Source organism: Anneissia japonica, unplaced genomic scaffold, assembly GCF_011630105.1.
Source record: "Anneissia japonica isolate Jap-2015-1 unplaced genomic scaffold, ASM1163010v1 scaffold2994_len2133135_cov197, whole genome shotgun sequence".
NCBI classification, from domain to species: domain Eukaryota; kingdom Metazoa; phylum Echinodermata; class Crinoidea; order Comatulida; family Comatulidae; genus Anneissia; species Anneissia japonica.
The window spans coordinates 763,851-783,556 of NW_022728550.1; the positions used below are offsets into that span (position 1 = coordinate 763,851).

The following is a 19,706-nucleotide window of genomic DNA, read 5'->3' on the forward strand; positions in this document are numbered from 1 at the left end:
ATTATTCTTATTCTTATTTCAAGTAAATTATGTTGTCCAAATTAACTGATTACATTTATCTCTTTTTGTTGAATTTAATTTAATCAAATGAAAAAAAGAATAATACTAAAAGGAGTATTAAGCAGATGAGTTGACACAAATGTTCTTTATAACTAATTAACATTTCATTTGTATGTTCTGGGTCTAGTTTATTATACCCGTTTTCTGTACTGTATACCAGTAAATGTTGGTTTTATTATTGTGTAATTCTGTTTTAACTATTTGAATAAAGAATGAAAAAGTTTTAGTTGACTCATTAAATGTTTAAAATTAATGCCTGTAAATAAATAAGTTCCTATGAATGTTCAGTTCATATTTTATATGAACTAATTTTTTTCTTACTGTATTTCACACCAATGCTTTGTCAAATATATGAAATATAAATTTATATTGGCAAACATACTATGGCAATAAAAAGAACTCTTAAATGTAGATAATAAAGTTATTACACATATAGTTATGATTATTATGTGCATTGAATAAGGTACCTTTGACTTGTTTTCATATATTATTACCACTACTATCTCATTACCATGAGCATCATTATCAAAATCATCAGTGATAAGTGTTACCATCCTCATCATTATCGTCCCCTCCATTGTCACCGTCACTATCATCATCATTATCAACATCATAATCATGGTGGTAGTCATCAACATTTCATAATAAATACAAGATACTATATTAAAATATTTCATGACAACTTTTCTACCAATAATACATCTATCATCTGTTTTTGGTTGAATTTCCTATCTCGCTACAATTAAGAATTAAGAAACCATTTAAAACAAAACTGAGAAAGTGCTCAGAACATTAATTAAAATATCTCCTAATGATTCTTTAATTTTTTTCCCCGCAGAAAAAGAACACTGCCCTTCATTATGCAGCAGGAGCTGGTTATCTGTCCTTGGTTGAGGTAAGAGTGCTTAATATTCTTATACTTGACCATCACTGTAGTCAACAACAGACCAGAAAACTCCTCAGTCTAATTGAGTTTGTTGCTTTAACGAGTCACAAGAGGCTTTCGGATGTAAGCACACACTCCTGCGAGGAAACCAAAATCTCCCACGAATAAAGCCCTTGTCTCACAAACTGTCTTTCCGAAGTCAGCTGGCAATAAATTGTATTAACTAAACCTTCTCTCTAAAGTTCCTTCTCCCATCTTGGGACAACTGATCACAAATAACCAGCTTTGCTGATTAAATCATCTTTGGTAGATGTTCTATGGACTTTTTTGGCTCAAGTCTGCATAAACACCAATATTTAATACCATTTTTTTGTTACATATTATATCATTAACTTAATTTAATTTATTTATTATGATTGAATGAATTCCCTTTTTTTTTTAAATAATTTTTTAAAGATGCTCATTGTCCATGGTGCTCCATTATTTGAAGAGAACTTGGAGAAAGAGACACCTTGTGACTGTGCTGAGAAAAGTCATCGTTACGAAATAGCATCATACCTGGAATCAAAGATGGTGTTTTGTGTATGTACTAACTTTTAATATTGAGTGGTGAATATAAGAATATTATTCTACTGGGGTGGGAGGAAGCTGATGGGAGGTGCAAAGGATTAGAGAAGGAGCTAGATGATAAAGGGTGGTTGAAAAAATAAGATAAGAGAATGAATGTTAACTATTAGAGCATCTTTATTTTTGCTTAGAAAATTTTCAGTGGGGTTGGGGAATGTTTTTTTTTGGGGGAGGTTAGTTTCCCCACGCCATCCAGTAGCTGAGTCACTGGATATCTACCATTAAGCTTTACATTGGCGTGGAAACCTGATAATGAAACAAGATATATGATGCAGTGCTTGCATTGTTGCTCCAGGAAATCGTAATAAAAGAACATAATATATTCTTCATAATTAGATTAACAGTATAATCAAAATCATATCTGTGACATGTATGTGTACTATTTCCCATTGAACTTTTTCCCTATGTTGCATATATGCTTTGATTCTGTTTGGTATAATGTTTCAAATTATTGTCTAGTATTAATTATATGATGTGACTTGTGTTGTAAATTACTGCTTTAGCCTTTAGGCAGTATCATGCAAAGCGTTGTTTGTTGTATACGCTAATGTGGTCTGGGTTCCTAGGCTAATGCCAGTATTATGTGATACTGTGTTGTAGTGTTAATGGGGTACCTAGGCTAGTGACAGTGTTATGTGATACTGTGTTGTTGTAGTCCTAATGTGGTCTGGGTTCCTAGGCTAATGCCAGTTTTATGTGATACTATGTTTTGGAGTTAATGGGGACTGGGTTCCTATGCTAATGCCAGTGTTATGTGATACTGTATTTTAGTGTTATGGCAACTGGTTACCTACAGTAGGCTAGTGACATAGGTATGTGGTACTGTGCTGTTGTAGTGCTAATGTGGTCTGGGCTAATGCCAGTGTTGTGTGATACTGTGTTGTAGTGTTAATGTGGACTGGGTACCTTTGCTAGTTACAGTGTTACAGTATGTGATACTGTGCTGTTGTAGTCCTAATGTGGTCTGGGTTCCTAGGCTAATGACAGTGTTATGTGATACTGTGTTGTAGTGTTAATGGGGACTGGGTACCTGGGCTAGTGACAGTGTTATGTGATACTGTGTTGTAGTGTTAATGGGGACTGGGTACCTGGTCTAGTGACAGTGTTATGTGATACTGTGCCTTTGTAGTTGCTAATGTGGTCTTGGTTCCTAGAGTAATAACAGTGTTATGTGATACTGTGTTGTAGTGTTAATGGGGACTGGGTACCTAGGCTAATGACAGTGTTATGTGATACTGTGTTGTAGTGTTAACGGGGACTGGGTACCTGGGCTAGTGAAAGTGTTATGTGATACTGTGCCGTTGTAGTGCTAATGTGGTCTTGGTTCCTAGAGTAATAATAGTGTTATGTCATATTGTGTTGTAGTGTTAATGGGGACTGGGTACCTAGGCTAATGACAGTGTTATGTGATACTGTGTTGTAGTGTTAATGGGGACTGGGTACCTGGGCTAGTGACAGTGTTATGTGATACTGTGCCGTTGTAGTGCTAATGTGGTCTTGGTTCCTAGAGTAATAACAGTGTTATGTCATATTGTGTTGTAGTGTTAATGGGGACTGGGTACCTAGGCTAATGACAGTGTTATGTGATACTGTGTTGTAGTGTTAAGGGGGACTGGGTACCTGGGCTAGTGACAGTGTTATGTGATTCTGTGCCGTTGTAGTGCTAATGTGGTCTTGGTTCCTAGAGTAATAACAGTGTTATGTCATATTGTGTTGTAGTGTTAATGGGGACTTGGTACCTAGGCTAATGACAGTGTTATGTGATACTATGTTGTAGTGTTAATGGGGACTGGGTACCTGGGCTAGTGACAGTGTTATGTGATACTGTGCCGTTGTAGTGCTAATGTGGTCTTGGTTCCTAGAGTAATAACAGTGTTATGTCATATTGTGTTGTAGTGTTAATGGGGACTGGGTACCTAGGCTAATGACAGTGTTATGTGATACTATGTTGTAGTGTTAATGGGGACTGGGTACTTAGGCTATTGACAGTGTTACAGTATGTGATACAGTGTTGTTGTGGTGCTAATGTGTACCTAGGTTGACATGAGGGAGCTTTCAATTTAACGACAGTAGGATGTAGAATGTAATGACGTCACTAAAGCCTGGTTCTTACGAGAGCCCTAGTATCCGGATCAGGAGCTAACCGTTAGCGCTAACCGTTAGCACCTGCGTGAGAACGCCCGATCGGTTAGCGCTAACCGTTAGCAGTATCCGAATACGCTAACTGTTAGCAAGGGCTATCGGTTAGCAAGTTGAGGGCGTTTCTATCATCAACCAATCACACGTAGGCATTTACAATTTCCTGTTTCTTATTGGCCAGTGATTCAATCATCATATTGTTGGTATCCGGATCGGGAATTTCTCGCATGGACGCACGGCAGCTAACGGTTAGCAGGATGCAGATCCAGCTAACCGTTAGCTGCCGTGTGAGAACATAGCCATAGGCTATGTTCTCACACGGCAGCTAACGGTTAGCAGAATCAGGATTCTGCTAACCGTTAGCTGGCGTGTGTCCATTCGAGAAAATCCCGATCCGGATACCAAGAAAATGACGTCATTTTAAAGGTCACTCAATCGGAAGTCAACCGATAGATCATTTCGCGCGAGAATTGAAAACATTTTTTCGAGGTTGATGAAACAGATGCATGATGAATATTCTGCCCATGTTACCACTTATTTTACCGATGCTTGATATAGATTTCAATATTTTTGATAACGTTCAGTTATCATTAATTTTCGGTCTATTAAATACAGTTATAGTATGTAGAAGGCGACGTTTAGACATCCTTCACCAGCTTAAATTGAGCCAGGCTAGATACTGGTGTTAATGTGTACCTAGGTTGACATGAGGGAGCTTTCAATTTAACGACAGTAGGATGTAGAATGTCATGACATCACTAAAGCCTGGTTCTTACGAGAGCCCTAGTATCCGGATCAGGAGCTAACCGTTAGCGCTAACCGTTAGCACCTGCGTGAGAACGCCCATCCAGTGTGGACATCTGTGGAAGGGATGGAAACTTTTTCTGGTGCTTGGACCAAACGTCTCCCTTAAATGCCATTAGTTCATTGGTTGAAGGCAGTCTTTGTAATGGTACTTTAGTCTGGTTTTTCAGGCTAAAGACAATGTTATACAATGTAATGTTATTGTACTGTAGTGCTAACATTTTTGTATGTTCTATTTTTCAGCCGGATTTTATAGATGATGATTTTACTGAAGAATTAAGCAATGTGATATATGAAGATGTAAGTTATTTTTATAAAATGACAATATTGTGTTTTTATACTAATTCTATCATTTCTTTTTCATTATTATTTTCAATTCTTTATTGAATATCTTGGAGATGGTCTGGAAAATCTGACCATTTGATGTTTTTTTTAATATCACAAAATAAAAGAAAACACTTTAAACATCTAAACCTAGATATCAATGCCTGCGACTAAACTTTTTAAGTCTCATACCAAGTGATAGGATACTTGAAAACAAAATAAATTAGCAAAAAATATTTAGTAAGACTGCTTCAAAACACTGTTGATCTCGATTGATTTCACTATTTTATCCAGATTTATACATCTAGTTTCTCTCTAAATTATTTCTTGCCTTCAAAATTGATAAATTCATTGTTGTTTTTAACGCTTGTTTTCTTTGATTAACTCATCTTTACGGTTATTAAATTTGTACGTGTTTTGCATTGAATGTCTACATGCAGGGCGTTAGATTATCAGTGAGCAAATCTAAGATTATTTATGGTTGACAAGTGAAGTTGGTCATCTATGTAATCTATTAGCTAACTTAATATCCATTGATTTTTACAAAATGGATTAGCATTTTAACCCTACAAATGTCAAAATTATGAGAATACTTTAATTATACTACTTGTCTGAATTCAATGAAATTAAATAGAACAAAACAAAAAAATATGCTAATATAATTTCCAATTATATTCTGATTTACTTTTACTTAATTTTCATCACTAAGTATACTTGAATTTGTATGAAAAATTGTGTGTTTTTTTTTTATTTAAGTGTACAAACAGTTTGCTAGGATGAAGGACAAAAATTAAATCAAATCAAATTCACTTTATTGCAATCTGACAAGATAAAAAATCTTCACCAAATTGAAGTTTAACAATAGTAAAATCACTAAAAGACATAAAATATAATTCATTAAACCGCCATACACTTTAAAAAATATGTTAACATTTGATTCAAATCATTCACGATGTTTTAAAAAAAAAACGCTTGGTGTAAAACATTTCAATTTTATAAAATTGAAATGTTGAATAGTTCAAATTTTTGTTTTAAAGTCTTAAAATGTTACCTTTAAGTCTTGATTTCTGGTTTCAACAGCTGCGTTAGCTCTCTACGTACATGTGACATAAATTATATTCCACTGCCTGTTAAGTTGCTTACAGTATAAAGAAGCTCTGTATGATAAGGTATACCCTACAGTATATTTAAGTAAATAAACACTCTTTGAAATACTACATCAACATGTTACACTGGTTTATTGATAAACATTTCAGTGTTATTTAAATTTCAAACTTGACAGTCATGTAGCTGAATTGTGTCGCATGATGTATGTATATAGTTAGATTTATATAGCACATGAAGCCACAAATTGAATGAGGTGTGCTCAAGGACGTATTAATATAATAACATAACATTCATATATACACATTTATATCATGGAGGAATTAGTAATTACTCCATGTTTATATTGAACAATTTACAAAACAAGTAATTAATAAGTTTTTATTTTATATCATGGACTATATCCAGAGAGAAAGGTACAAAAAAAAAATATGTACAACTGTGGAATTATAATGCCCTCCTTTATCAAATATTTTTGACGACAATTTAAATTTATTTAACATCATTTGGATATAATCTGATTTCATTAGGTATGTATAAAATTTAAAGTTGTTAAACATATTTTGTGATTTAGTGTGTGTAGCAGATTGTACCAGCCAGCTCACCAGATATTTCATTGTGATATTATTAATGTGATATGTATTAATTTTCTGATACTATCAAGTATCAATGATCATAAAATGGTATTTGAGGATTGTTGAATGTTAAAATCTGAATGAAAGTAACAACATCAGTGGGTGTCTCACAAATTAATGTTGTTATGAATGTTCACTTTAAGCCCATGATCATCCTTCTGAAGCTGTTGGAAATGCTAACATTTTTCGCTCTTCACTCTTGATTGGTTGACATGCAATTTATACACACTATATGCATTTTACATTTTAGAATTTACTATATAAATAAATAAATATGAATACATAATTTTGTAAGAGAGCAACTTAAAATTATGAATTTTCTGATTTAATGTGAAAAAAAAATAATGTGATTTAGACTTGCATTAAATATGATATTGCTGTTATAACATATGGCATAATTTGTGGTAATTGCACAATTTTTTTTCATGTTAGCAAATGCTTTTTATTAGGACATACTGCCTATGGGATTTAGAGTGGTTCTGTCACAACCAGAAGCATTAGTTACACAAACAGAACATTTAATATGTCACCAAGCATGTAAATTAATACTATATGCTGAATCCATCAAACTAATTCCTCCATGCTGAATCACAGCTAACCATTGGATAGCGAACTTGTTTGTTTTATTTTATCAGTCATAAGAGGATGAATGAGGGCTCAGAATTAATTATGACATAGCTTGTGAGACATGTACTACTTTAATGTTAAAACTATTATTGGAGTAGATGGGTTACCTGTATATGAAACCAGACTGTTGCACATTTCTGCATGCTTTCATTTTATATTTCTGTCTGTCTCTCAAAAAAACTAATTTTTTAAAATTTCTTAACACATACATTCAACCTAAAGTTATAGCTGATATTGCTAATCATGTTGTTAATTTCTAGATTTTTTAATGTATTGTAAGTATCATGTTTTATTTTTTTTTATTGCTTGAGGTCAGCCTAAATGTTATTGTAATGTATTTTGTTTTTTACTTTTTTAACTGCTAAAGAATTAATTTATAAATGAATACCTTTCATCGTTCATTTGTATTGTACGTGTCATGCAATTCAGCCAACTGGCTGTAATCTTACTTAAATAAAATGAAATTCAAGTCTATTTTTGGGGAGCCAAATCATAAATATGTACCATCTTCTGGATTGATTTCGTGTGTAGGAAATAAAGATAATTAATATCAAAATTTAACTCTTATGTTTCACTTTGCAGCAATAACTAATGGTTCACATGTGTCCATTAGGTGCTTAGTTTGAACTTGTTATTTCACTGTCAATTATATGCTGGTATTGGTATTTGATTTCATAAAATCACAATATTTGACATTTACTTTGTATTTTAATATTTTGTAAAAGTTTAATGATGTGGATTCATCAGGTGTAGCTAGCTTATTAGTCACCATTGATGCTCCACAAGCCTCTTGTGGCTTGGGTAGTGCAAGTTGTTTTGGTTGTGAATAAAATAATGACTTTAGTCAGGATTAATCCTAAGGCCTTGAGAAGAATTATTTGACTTAATGCTTTCTTCCCTCAAATTGAATCTTTAAAGCTAGCAGCTGTTACACCATGGTTCTCCATGGATTTTTTGAATTATAAGACGGCCATCAGGCAAACATAATCATTGAAACACATTTTATGAATAATTATGCAGATACAACATTTCGACTTCACATTGTCAAATGTTTGCATGTTTGCCTACCCTACAGATATAAAACCTGTTTTTCTTCTTCTAAAAGGCATTTGTTGGTATGCGGCCACAAGAACTACAGACAGAGAAAGATATTTTAGTTGTTGAGACATCCGATATGTTAAGAGTACCGTTATTTACTGCTGAGGCTCTTCTTAGAAATAATGGTAATTTTGTTTATTTACATGTAAATTTTATATATATTATTATTGTATCTTAACGTTTAAATAAATCTACATTTAATACATTTGAATAAATCTATAGTATAGGAATGCTAAACCACCCAACACTACAGTATTGTAATACATCATCCTATTCTTTAACAAAGAAGACAATGATGAAGATGAAAATGAAGAGGATATAATGATGATAATGACTGACAATGACAACAATGATGTAGAAGGTGATATTTATTTCTTATAAAAGAAGTATGATAATGACTGATTATTATGATGACATATTTTATTGTCCAGAGTGGTCCAGAGAAGCTCTGTTAGAGGCCTGGATGGCAGACCCCGTTGAATGTTGTGAGAAGAATGGTGTGAAGCCCCCTGCAAACCTTGAGAGCCTAAAGAGGGAACACAGACTGACATCCATGGAGGCATCAGACACTACCACCAGTTCAATGATTGTGAGCATCAATTATCAATTTATTTGACTGGCTTCAGCTATTGTAAAATAAGAATATTAGATTAATATGTTAAATTCTTGCGGTACACCACATAGATAGTTCTGAAAAGAACTGTTGTTTTGTTGAGAATGTCTCGACGTTTTGATTGAGTTGTTTCAATCGTCATCAGGAGAATAATATCTGAGTATGCAGCCAATATTAGAGTGTGAAAAAGGCAGGTAAAAAATTTACCATGGTGAGTACTCATGGAAATGTTAGTTAGAAATGGTAGTCTACAAGCGAGATACCAAGATAAACTGTGGAAAGCTTTATTGTCAGTGAGTATTAAAAACTCATCAAGTGGCCGGTTGGTTTCAATGCAAAGCATTAATTAAGGACAAGAAAATCTTCTGCCCACGTTGTTCCAGTTTCAAAGATTATACGGTCAATCAATCTATAGGGCGGAAGACTACATGCGCTAGACTTGTTGTTATTTTACATTATGATCTAAATACAAAGATGGTAAGTATCTTCAAATTGTCATTCAAGGATGCTTCTACATTAACATTTCAATACTTACTACCATGTATGTGCATGGATTTCATTTAGTAATTATTAAGATGTAGGACAGTATGTTCACCCACGCTTCTTTTTTTTTGAATGAACATTTTTAAATGATAATTAGTAAGTCCAGCTTTTCATCAAAAATATTAAGGACAAGAGTTAATGTAGTGGAAAAGGTTATAAAACAGGCTTATTGTGCTTTAATCCAATCCATTTCAGTTTCAATCTGAATAAACCATTAAAAAAGAATGTGTTGTGCGCATGAAGGCTTTATGCATTATGCTCTATAACTTTCTGTTATTAATGTATGAATGAACGAATAATTCATCTTTACATAATTTATTATCCTGTAAATATACACAAGTCTGTACACAATACATCATTACCTAGTCTCAATTCATAACTAATGGTAAATTTCCTTTAGTAATTAGGTAATAGCACTCTGTCATAAGTGTAGGGGTTCTAAAAATGTTCACATCATCATTTTGTTGAGTCTATATTCATCCATGTATGCTTGGAAGATAGATTTTAGAATTTCTATAGCACTGGATAAAATGAAGGTTGTCACTAGTGCTTTACAACAAATAAAAAAAATAAAAAAGAAATTAAAAAATAAACATCCTGATCTTCTGAATCTATGATTGGTTATGATGCAATACAAAACCTCATTTAAATGTAGATGCACATTGGAAACTGGATTATTATGTGAATTATACATGTAGATTGTCATGTGAAACTAATGATGTTATATGGATGGATTCACTAATGGCAATAGTTAATCTAAGATGATTTTCCTTTACCCCCTGTCTACAGTTGATAAGAAATTGATCAATTAATAAGCTTCAACTCCACTCTTTTGATCAAAATTCTTCCACGACAACAAATCTTTCTTCGTCAGTAATGAACAAAGCTTGTGAAGTGAGATACTAATATTATAAAACATTTTATTTGCAATATTTTTCTGTCTGGTAAAGTCTACATTTTAAGCATATCCAGGCTGATGTATGCTATGTGTCTCATATTTTATCAATTTAAAAGTGAAATTAAAATTTGGTGAGTAAGTTCTACAGACTCTAAAAACATCTTCTATAATATTTCTATTTTCTATTAAAGTTTGTATTGCTCTGTGTTATATGTAACTTTACACTTTTTTAAAATTTAAAGAAAAGAACAGACTCAGACATAGACTCTTCAATTAGATTCAGTATCAGTAATACTTTATTCTTATGATGTCATGTACAGTTGATATTAAATTATTATAGGTACTGGCTATACGTACAGCGGCTGTGTATACAACAAAACTGGTTTTGTTATATGCACAGCGACAAGTAACCAATTGCAGCACACCATATTATCATGGGCTTAAAAATTATTATAACAATACACTTCAGAAATTTACAAAGATTTTTAAATTAAACTATAGAGAGTAAAGTCAGTATAATGTACAGGCAAGTGAACCATCTACAAATATGTTTTGAACTAAAAATACAGAACCATAAATTGCTGAATTGTTATTCTACCAATTTAGATATGAAACCATGGCAGTATGGTTTATTACTTAATCAATTAGATTTCATTAAATAGTAAAATTAATTAATTAAGTCAGTTATTGGTATTTAGAAGTAGTTTGTATTAAAGAAATAATACCATAATTTTCCCATCGTTGAGCAGGGATTAATTTGATATGGTGTGCCTGTATCTTTTGAGGCTCGTGTGCAAAAAGCCCAAAGCTGTTATTTACACCATGAAGAATATTTTGTTGCTAGGTTTTTTGTGTAAGTCCAGGGCCTAGCTGAATGCACACAAGCTAACAAGTCTTGCTCTACAGTGTTAGTGAACACAAAATGCAGCCTAGACTCTGGCTGAGCTTAGAAAAACCTATGGCTATGAATTATCAAGGTGATTGACTTATTAAAAGAACTGAAAAGACAAGCCAACGCTGAAATAATTCATCATAATGTTTACACTACATCTTTATCTGTTTAACAAATGTTTACATGGACATTAGGACTACCTACTAATAAACAACATTAATATTCATCGTAACAAAGAGTGTCTGGGCACGTACTAGGAACTTTTTTATATTTTTAAATTTCTAATTTATAGATATAACTTGAATGTTATAGTTTTACTATTAATATTTTTGTATTGCCATCTGAAGATGCTTTTCTTTGTATTTTGAAAAGATAATAAAGTTTATTCGAACATTGATACAAGTAAAAGTGTAAAGAAACATTAAATGGAAGTTCGAATCTTGAAAACTGTTTGTTCATGAAACCAACTCTTAAACAAAAATGGCACCAATTTAATTGATGGATTTTTGTAACAATGTTTTTATATCTATTCCAGTGTGAGATATGTGAAGATTCCATCCAAGCAGACGACTATACCATTGACATTCCCTGCATGCACACATTTTGCCGTGACTGCTGGATAAGGTAATTTATTATTGATTTCATCTAATTATCATCATTCCACAGTGTCTAATTACAACCCAGGAGTTGCATTGTTACCATAGTGATCCAGCTAGGATAACATTTAGTGCTATCATGCACATTTTAACTCATGGATTTTGAAGGATGTGGTTGTTTTGATATTCCCTATCCAATCATTTGAATTTCCAATCTTGTAAGTCTTGAGCAATATAGATTAAGAGGCAATTACTAACATATTATACATCTTGTAAGTGGGGTGGGGAGACAGCAGTTGGGATTTGGAATTCTAAACTTTGAGGTTGGAAAATCCCTTCACTGTGCATTTTACTTGTGTTTTTGAGCAAGACACTATACTATAGTTATGGTTCTATCTCCACCCACGATTATACAGCAAGTGGGTAACTGGCAGGCTTGAACACCAATGATTACTTACTGCAATTAATGGGATTTCCCCCCCCCCCCCCACCACAGGGAGCTGTTGTGTTCCACAGGTGTTATATGTATGTATGAGTAATAACAGGCCTTTCTTGTCTTTATTTGCTATATAAATTTGGCATATTATCATATTTGTTACTAAAACATTATAATTAGAAAAAGAATATCTGTCATTTGTATATTTCCACATAGTACATAGTACCACAAAATGAACATTCATTAAATTCATCATCACTATAATTGTCCTCGTTGTCAATCATCATTGTCGTCATTATCATCAGTCATTGTTATCAATCATCATCATCGTCATCATCACTTATTTTTTATCAATCTTTATCATTAATCTTCATCGTTATCAATCATCATCATCTGTTATTATTGTTTTAATCATCACCATTATCCATAAATTTTTATTTATCATCATCATCCTCACCATTATCATCATCATTAACATTATTCATCATCATCAATCATAATTGTTATTTGAGGCATGTTGTGCCAAAATGGCTAAGTTGTAGCAAAAATTGAAATAAGTTATTAGTATTTTCAGAAACCTGAGTATGTAATCTTTAAAATGAGGGAGTCATTCATTGAAATTGGACGTTTCAAGTTATTGGAAAGTGAAAGTACAGCACTCTTAAGAGTCAAGATAAACATGATTTTGAGTAATTGCCTTCCAAATTTATTTATGCATACATTGTTTAATAGAATTAACTATCAAAATAACATTAAATAAATGATTTGTTGACCACTTCCAGAACTAATGCTTTGGGACAAGGTTAATCATTAAACTGTTGATTTATAGTGAAAAACAAATTTGGGTTTTTAGGTATTTTTTTGAGCTCATTTTATAGCTCATTTACTCAATAATTGTCTGTAGAACAACTTAACAATGACATGCCTCAATTATATCATCATTTTCATCATCATCATCATCATCATCATTAGTTACTGTATAATCATTAATCATCATAATTCTTCATCATCATATTCCTTATAAAGATTTTTTTGTTCATGTAATAACCTTCTCTTGTGAATTTTCTTGTATGGAATACAACATTTCACAACAGTCCTTCTACAACATGAAGTGAATTATACATTACAAAAACTGAGCATCTTCTTACAGGTATCTGACAGGTAAAATAACAGAAGGAGATATTCACAACATAATGTGTCCTGCATATGATTGTCCAAAGCTAGTTCCTGTTGAAGTGGTCGAAGATGTTGTACCACGAGACATAGCCAGAAAATACCTACAGTTTGACATCAGGGTAAGTTAGTAGGTTATGTATATTGGCATTAATTACTTAATTATTCTTTTTAATCTTATGTACTGATTCAAATAAACAGTAGCTAGTAAGATATGTAGAGATCTGTTGAATTCTTCTAACCTAATACTCACAGGCAAAAATATACACATTTTTTATAAGGTTTTAACACTCTACTTTAAATTTCGTTATTATTCTTGGATGTGTACACTATATATTATATGACAACCTTTTTGGTAAACTTCATTAAAGTTAAATCATGGAGACAGAATGAAGCAAACATTTTCAATAAGGCTATATATTTAGGTTCACCTTTTTATCTCTGACTTCCCATGTTAAGACCAATAATGTTTTGATGTCAACTCTATACATAATGTTGGTACCAATGTATGATCCAGAAAGTATAAGGTGAGAGTTATCAAAAAACATCAGAGAGCACGATTGAAATGTTTAGGAACATGAATATAACATAATAGAAGATATTGAAAAAGGAAGACTGAAAAGAAATTGACTGAGTAACAGTACAAACCAAACAATTTTCAACTGGGTCCAACATAATATTAATTGCTTTAGATCATCGCAAATGGTGTGTTTTTGGTGAAATTGGTGATGTTGAAAGAAGAATAGTTGTTGGGATAATGATGTATTTTTTTTGGTTTTACAGGCTTTTGTAGACACAAATCCATATATAAAATGGTGCCCAAAACCTGGATGTAGCTGTGCAGTTAAACTGCCCCAGGAGGCATTGAATAACACTGCTAGTCGCCGTGCACGAACAGCCTCTCCACCGCCTATGTCTAGAGCAGTTACATGCAGTCAGGGACACCAATTCTGCTGGTAAGCTAATTCTAGAAAATGTTTGAAATTCTATAGAGGTCTCTTTTGTATTATATTGTATTTACTGTTTTTCAGTGTCCTAAATGATTGGATTTAGTTAAATGAACCATCTTTACAAAAACATGTTGAAATATAGTGAACCACTAGCATTAAAATTCTCCGATGAGAAACTCTCGAAACACTCGGCGGATTGATTAATAGATCTGTTTTGCATGGGCAGCCGTTGGCCAGCCATTATACACTACTGCCTCTATTATTCTGCCCTCATCGAAGCTTTCTAGATTACGAGAACTTGTTTATTAAAAAAGTGCATGCTTATCTTATTTTTTATTTTGTTTGGTAATTATTAGTGCGTATGATAAACTAAATGGAATGTCACAAAAGATCCTGTTTACACATTTTAATTGAGATGAAGAAAATAACATAAAGATACATAAAATGAGGCACATTCACACTCTAAGTTCATTCATATGTTTTTCTTGTGATGTAGGGAATGTTGTGGAGAACCTCATGAACCATGCAGTTGTAGTAATTTAAAAAAATGGAAAGAAAAAATAAGTGAAGTCAGACCAGAGGAACGTAAGTAAATTAACTTTAAATAATATAATTATGTTTGTGTAAAATACAACTTGTAGCTCATGCCGAAATTTTAATAATACTATTGTAAATATAATGATGTTTTTGTCTTCTTTTATTTCCATCAAAAGCATAATTTTCTAAACATATGGATCTATTCTATTAATTAACAAAAATAGTAATAATGTAAGCCAATCATTACATAGCTATTCACAGTATCAAGTTGTGAAAAGTACATATAATTTACACATATATGGGTGTGGTGCGATGATATAAAGTCCATATACGGGCAAATCATATTTATCAGTTATGTTTATAGAGCTTAGGTGTGCTTTTATTGTGCTAAACAAAAAGAAGTAACTTTGATTTTAAATCAAGATCATTTAAATACTTTGATTTGGTTATTTATATTTTTTCCAAAATTTGCTAGTAAGCGGAACAGAACAAGAATCGGAATCAGTGGCTAACCTACTCTGGCTTGTAACCAACTCTAAAGCCTGCCCAAAATGCACTTCACCTATCCAAAAGAATGAAGGCTGCAATCATATGAAATGTACCAAAGTAAGTTTTAAAAAGTAATTTATAAATTGGTTTTGTTGGCCAGTTGATTTCAGATAGTGACATTAGAATCATACCAGTAATCTCAATCTCAGTATTTATTTCCATCAAAACTCAATGTAACTCAATATAAAACAGTAAAAACACATCATAATAAAGTGAAAAAAAATGGCAAAAGCAAAATTGCCTGTAAAATGTTGTACCACCTTTAAAGAGAAAATGTTTACAAAAATATAAAATATTAACACAGCAAAATTCTTTTAAATTTTTGTTTCTGATGCTATGTTTATTTCTTTGTGACAGTGCAAGAATGACTTTTGTTGGGTTTGTTTAGAAGCTTGGAATAAACATAGTTCAGAAACTGGTGGATATTTCCGTTGCAATCGCTTCGAAGCAGTACAAAAAGTCCACGGCAAGTTGGAGACAGATCGAGAAGATGTGAGTAAAAATATTGAAATTTATTAATATTTGTTTTATTTTTGGTTTTATATTTTCTTAAGGTAATGACTAAAAATATGGAATATGGAACACTTTAAAACTTTAATATAATTATGAGGCATATGCTAATTATAATAATTACAAAAATAGTATTAGGCTTACTATTGTTTGCATTTTCTGGCCTCGAATATAATTCACCTCAAAATTACTCATTTTTTATGTTCAGAAATAAGCTTATATTGAAAGAATTATGGTAATTATTGATTTAATTTGAATTTCTTAGGTTCCATACAATATCAATATATAATACAAATCAAAGCAAAGTAATATAAATATATTTATATGAAATTAAATTTGTTTTATTTTATGCCTCAAGGCTTCAATTGAAACTGGAATCAATAGCATATTTTCATATGTTCTAACAAATTTCAAAAGTATATATCGTGCTCTTTACTATCGAACATTCTTTATCAAATTTGTCAAGGTAGCTGAGGACTATGATTGCCATAGGAATAGATAACATTTAAAAAAAACCAAAACCAAAACAATTCTTTAATATATGAAAACATGAAAGGCTTTTCAAAATATTTTTTCAGATAAAAATAACTTTTCATTCATCCTGATTTGTTATTGAAAGATATTCCTCACCTTATTTTTATTATTGTTGCTTCCTTCCAACTTGACTGAAACTGATTACTAACTGTTATATTATTTCATTGGATCAATGCCAACATTTAAGAAATTGAACTTCTTTTGAATTTTAGAATTTATTTAGTATAATATTTAGATGAAATATATAAAACAATCACTTAAAACCTTTTACAAGTATCAAAATGCCAGATGTATGCACTGCAGACATACTGATGGGCAATGATGCAATCCAAGTGTAACCTAAAGTAAGCATGCTTTATAGAAAGCATGCTTTCAGAAGCCACCCACTTGAAAATCATATTGATTTTCAGCAGAAACATGGCACTGAATCATAGTTTAAATTTTTATTTCCAGTATTTTAAAAGTTTGCAGTAACAACCACAAACTTTGATCCAATGACTGGGACATTTTATGAATTTTTATATGAAATCATTAGTTACTTTTGTTAAGATGATGCATAAAAATTCAACTATATCTTTTTTTCATTTTTAACACCTTCAACTTCTTATTTCTCAGGCGGAGAAGAAGAATACAGAAATGATACATTTGAATCGGTTTTTACATTACTACACACGCTATAAGAATCATGAAAACAGTTTAAACCTTGAAAAACCACTAAAGAAACGAGTTGGTATGAAGATGAAGGCTTTGGCAGGTACAAAAGCCTGTACTGCTGGTGAGTAACAACACGACTTGTCATATCACTTGTCAATGTTGTCATGGGATGTTGTCATGTGAAGGCCTCTGTCCGAGAAAGAAACCAAGAACCGAATTGACAAATTTCAACAATTCTGATTCACAATATTATAATGTAGGATATGAATCTTAAATTATAAATGATATGAGACACCCCTATTTAGGGAAAACCTTTATTAAGAGGACACCTTTCTGGCCACGATTCAAAGAAAAATATATCTTAATGCTATAGCCAACCCCAACTAAGGGCAGACTTGGCACCAGCAGGGGTAGGGGGAAATTTTCCCGTCGGACAGGCCTGCCCCCCCCCTGTCGTCCGACGAAGGACTAGATTGTCGGATCAAAAATTTTAAAAAATCAGAGTTTGCCATCCAAATAACGTTATTTTGACTGCTAGTCCCTAATATTGTGGTCTAATAGCACATTTTGGACCATACTAAGTCATAAAAACTTTCCCTGTCAGCCCTACAAGGGAGTTTTTATTCCGGGCCATCAATGGAGGCTTCGTCGACTTCTTCGCTCAGAACCCTCCATCGGACATGTCGGACCCCTTGTCTGAACGTTTCTGGTGCCACCGCTAATTAAGGGGAAATATTTTTGTTTCCAGTGTTGTTACTTAATAGGAGTTCTACTGTACTCATATTGGGCCATCACTTGTCTGCAATAAAGTGATCAATATTGAGATTTGAACCTAATAATGTGGTGACATAATATCTTCATAATTCAGTATACACAATGTCATGGGCTGTTCATGAAGCCATGTGATTGTAATAATGTGGGATTGAGCCTAGGTGTTGTAAGCTTAAGCATTGAACAGCATGCATATGCTTCTCTTACTTAACACTCAATTTTATGAATATTATTTTTTGATTTTTTTTGTATATTCAGCTTCAGATACTGATTTTGTCATGGATGCAATGATTGAGTTACTGAAGGCAAGACATATATTGAAGTATTCCTATGCATATGGCTACTACTTGGAAGACAAAGAGGGCAGCAAACAGATATTTGAATTCATGCAGGTAATCATTTACACTTTCATAGTATTATGAAAACAAATATAATGCTATGATTTAATTGATAGTTTTGAAAGAGTATGAAATGAAAGTTTTCACCGCTATTGTTGTAGCAACTCAATGATCAAGTGCATAGTAATCATTGTATTGTTGTGTGTTCAGGGATATAGTATTGATGGGTGGGGGGAAACAACTAACCTTGAAGTTTTCCACCCAATTTAAACCACTCTTATTAAAATCCACTCTTATTATTTAGAGTTCACTAATTGTATAACCTACTCACCCTTAAAAAATATCTACCACCTACACTTAGTTTTCTATGGCTACTAACCTGTGTGTTAAAACCAAGACAATTTCAGAATTACAATGATCTATTAAATATTCATGGTGTATGAAATGGTACATAAACTAAACAGGAATGCAGATAAGAATGACAATTCCTTATATTTTTGTTTACATTAAAATAATTGATTCCAGCGCTAATATCTTTGTTGCATGTTGAATAGTCAGTGATTGATGTTCTCCATAATACAAAAGTACACTCTGTGAGTTAAGTTTATGAAAGATGAATGCAAGGATGCATACTAAATGCAGACAACATTACAGCCAATCAATTACGTAGAGTTAAAAGTTTATGAAAGATTAATACAAGCTAAGTGATACAAGATCCCCAGCCAATAATAAGAAGCTCAGGATGTTTACATTTTTTATAGGCATTGAAAACATATGCAAATTATTGAATGCAAGCTCATGAAAGATGAATGTAAGAGTACATGCTAAGTATGAGCACATGCTAAGTGGGACAACATCCTAACCACTAATAGGAAGAAAGCTCAGGATGTTCACATTTTTCATAGGCATTAAAAACATATGCAAATTATTGAATGCAAGCTCATGAAAGATGAATGTATGAGTACATACTAAGTACGAGTGCCTCAGAAACAATGAAAGATAGAGAACTCAAAGTGTTTACATTTTCAGACATAAAAATATTAATTATGACATCACTTTTACTACTACATATTATTTTTAGGATGAATTAGAGCAGGCATGTGAAACTTTATCACAAATGGTTGCCAGGCAGTTCCTTTGTACACCGCGACCCAAGGTCATTATGACAACTGCCATTGTTCAACGTAAACGCGGGGAGTTCCTGTCAGCTGTTAGCAAGGGGTTCTTGCCTCCGGACTCATCACCCCGCACACAGCCTGTCAGAAGGGATTCGGATGAAACAGATGATGAGGTAAATCAAACATTTTTTTATATTTTTACATCCAGATAATCTTTAGTGCTTTTTTGCAAATGGAGTGGTATTTTTAAAACAATTATTCATGAACGTGCTGTAAATTTTGTTTTGTTG

The 19,706-nt window shown here is 32.5% G+C and overlaps 1 protein-coding gene across 3 annotated transcripts in view; it reads left to right on the forward strand.

Moving 5' to 3' along the window:
- The window catches only part of LOC117114280 (ankyrin repeat and IBR domain-containing protein 1-like), a 46,429-nt gene that overhangs the window by 19,906 nt on the left and 6,817 nt on the right, over positions 1-19,706 (forward strand). For all 3 annotated transcript variants that reach the window (XM_033257895.1, XM_033257896.1, XM_033257897.1), the window contains exons 4-17: positions 899-955; positions 1,403-1,528; positions 4,760-4,816; positions 8,312-8,429; positions 8,736-8,893; positions 11,786-11,874; positions 13,433-13,577; positions 14,239-14,411; positions 14,902-14,990; positions 15,418-15,548; positions 15,849-15,983; positions 17,151-17,310; positions 18,219-18,352; positions 19,380-19,589. In XM_033257895.1, the coding sequence (XP_033113786.1) occupies positions 899-955; positions 1,403-1,528; positions 4,760-4,816; positions 8,312-8,429; positions 8,736-8,893; positions 11,786-11,874; positions 13,433-13,577; positions 14,239-14,411; positions 14,902-14,990; positions 15,418-15,548; positions 15,849-15,983; positions 17,151-17,310; positions 18,219-18,352; positions 19,380-19,589 (1,782 nt within the window). The remainder of the gene's footprint in view (positions 1-898; positions 956-1,402; positions 1,529-4,759; positions 4,817-8,311; positions 8,430-8,735; positions 8,894-11,785; positions 11,875-13,432; positions 13,578-14,238; positions 14,412-14,901; positions 14,991-15,417; positions 15,549-15,848; positions 15,984-17,150; positions 17,311-18,218; positions 18,353-19,379; positions 19,590-19,706) is intronic.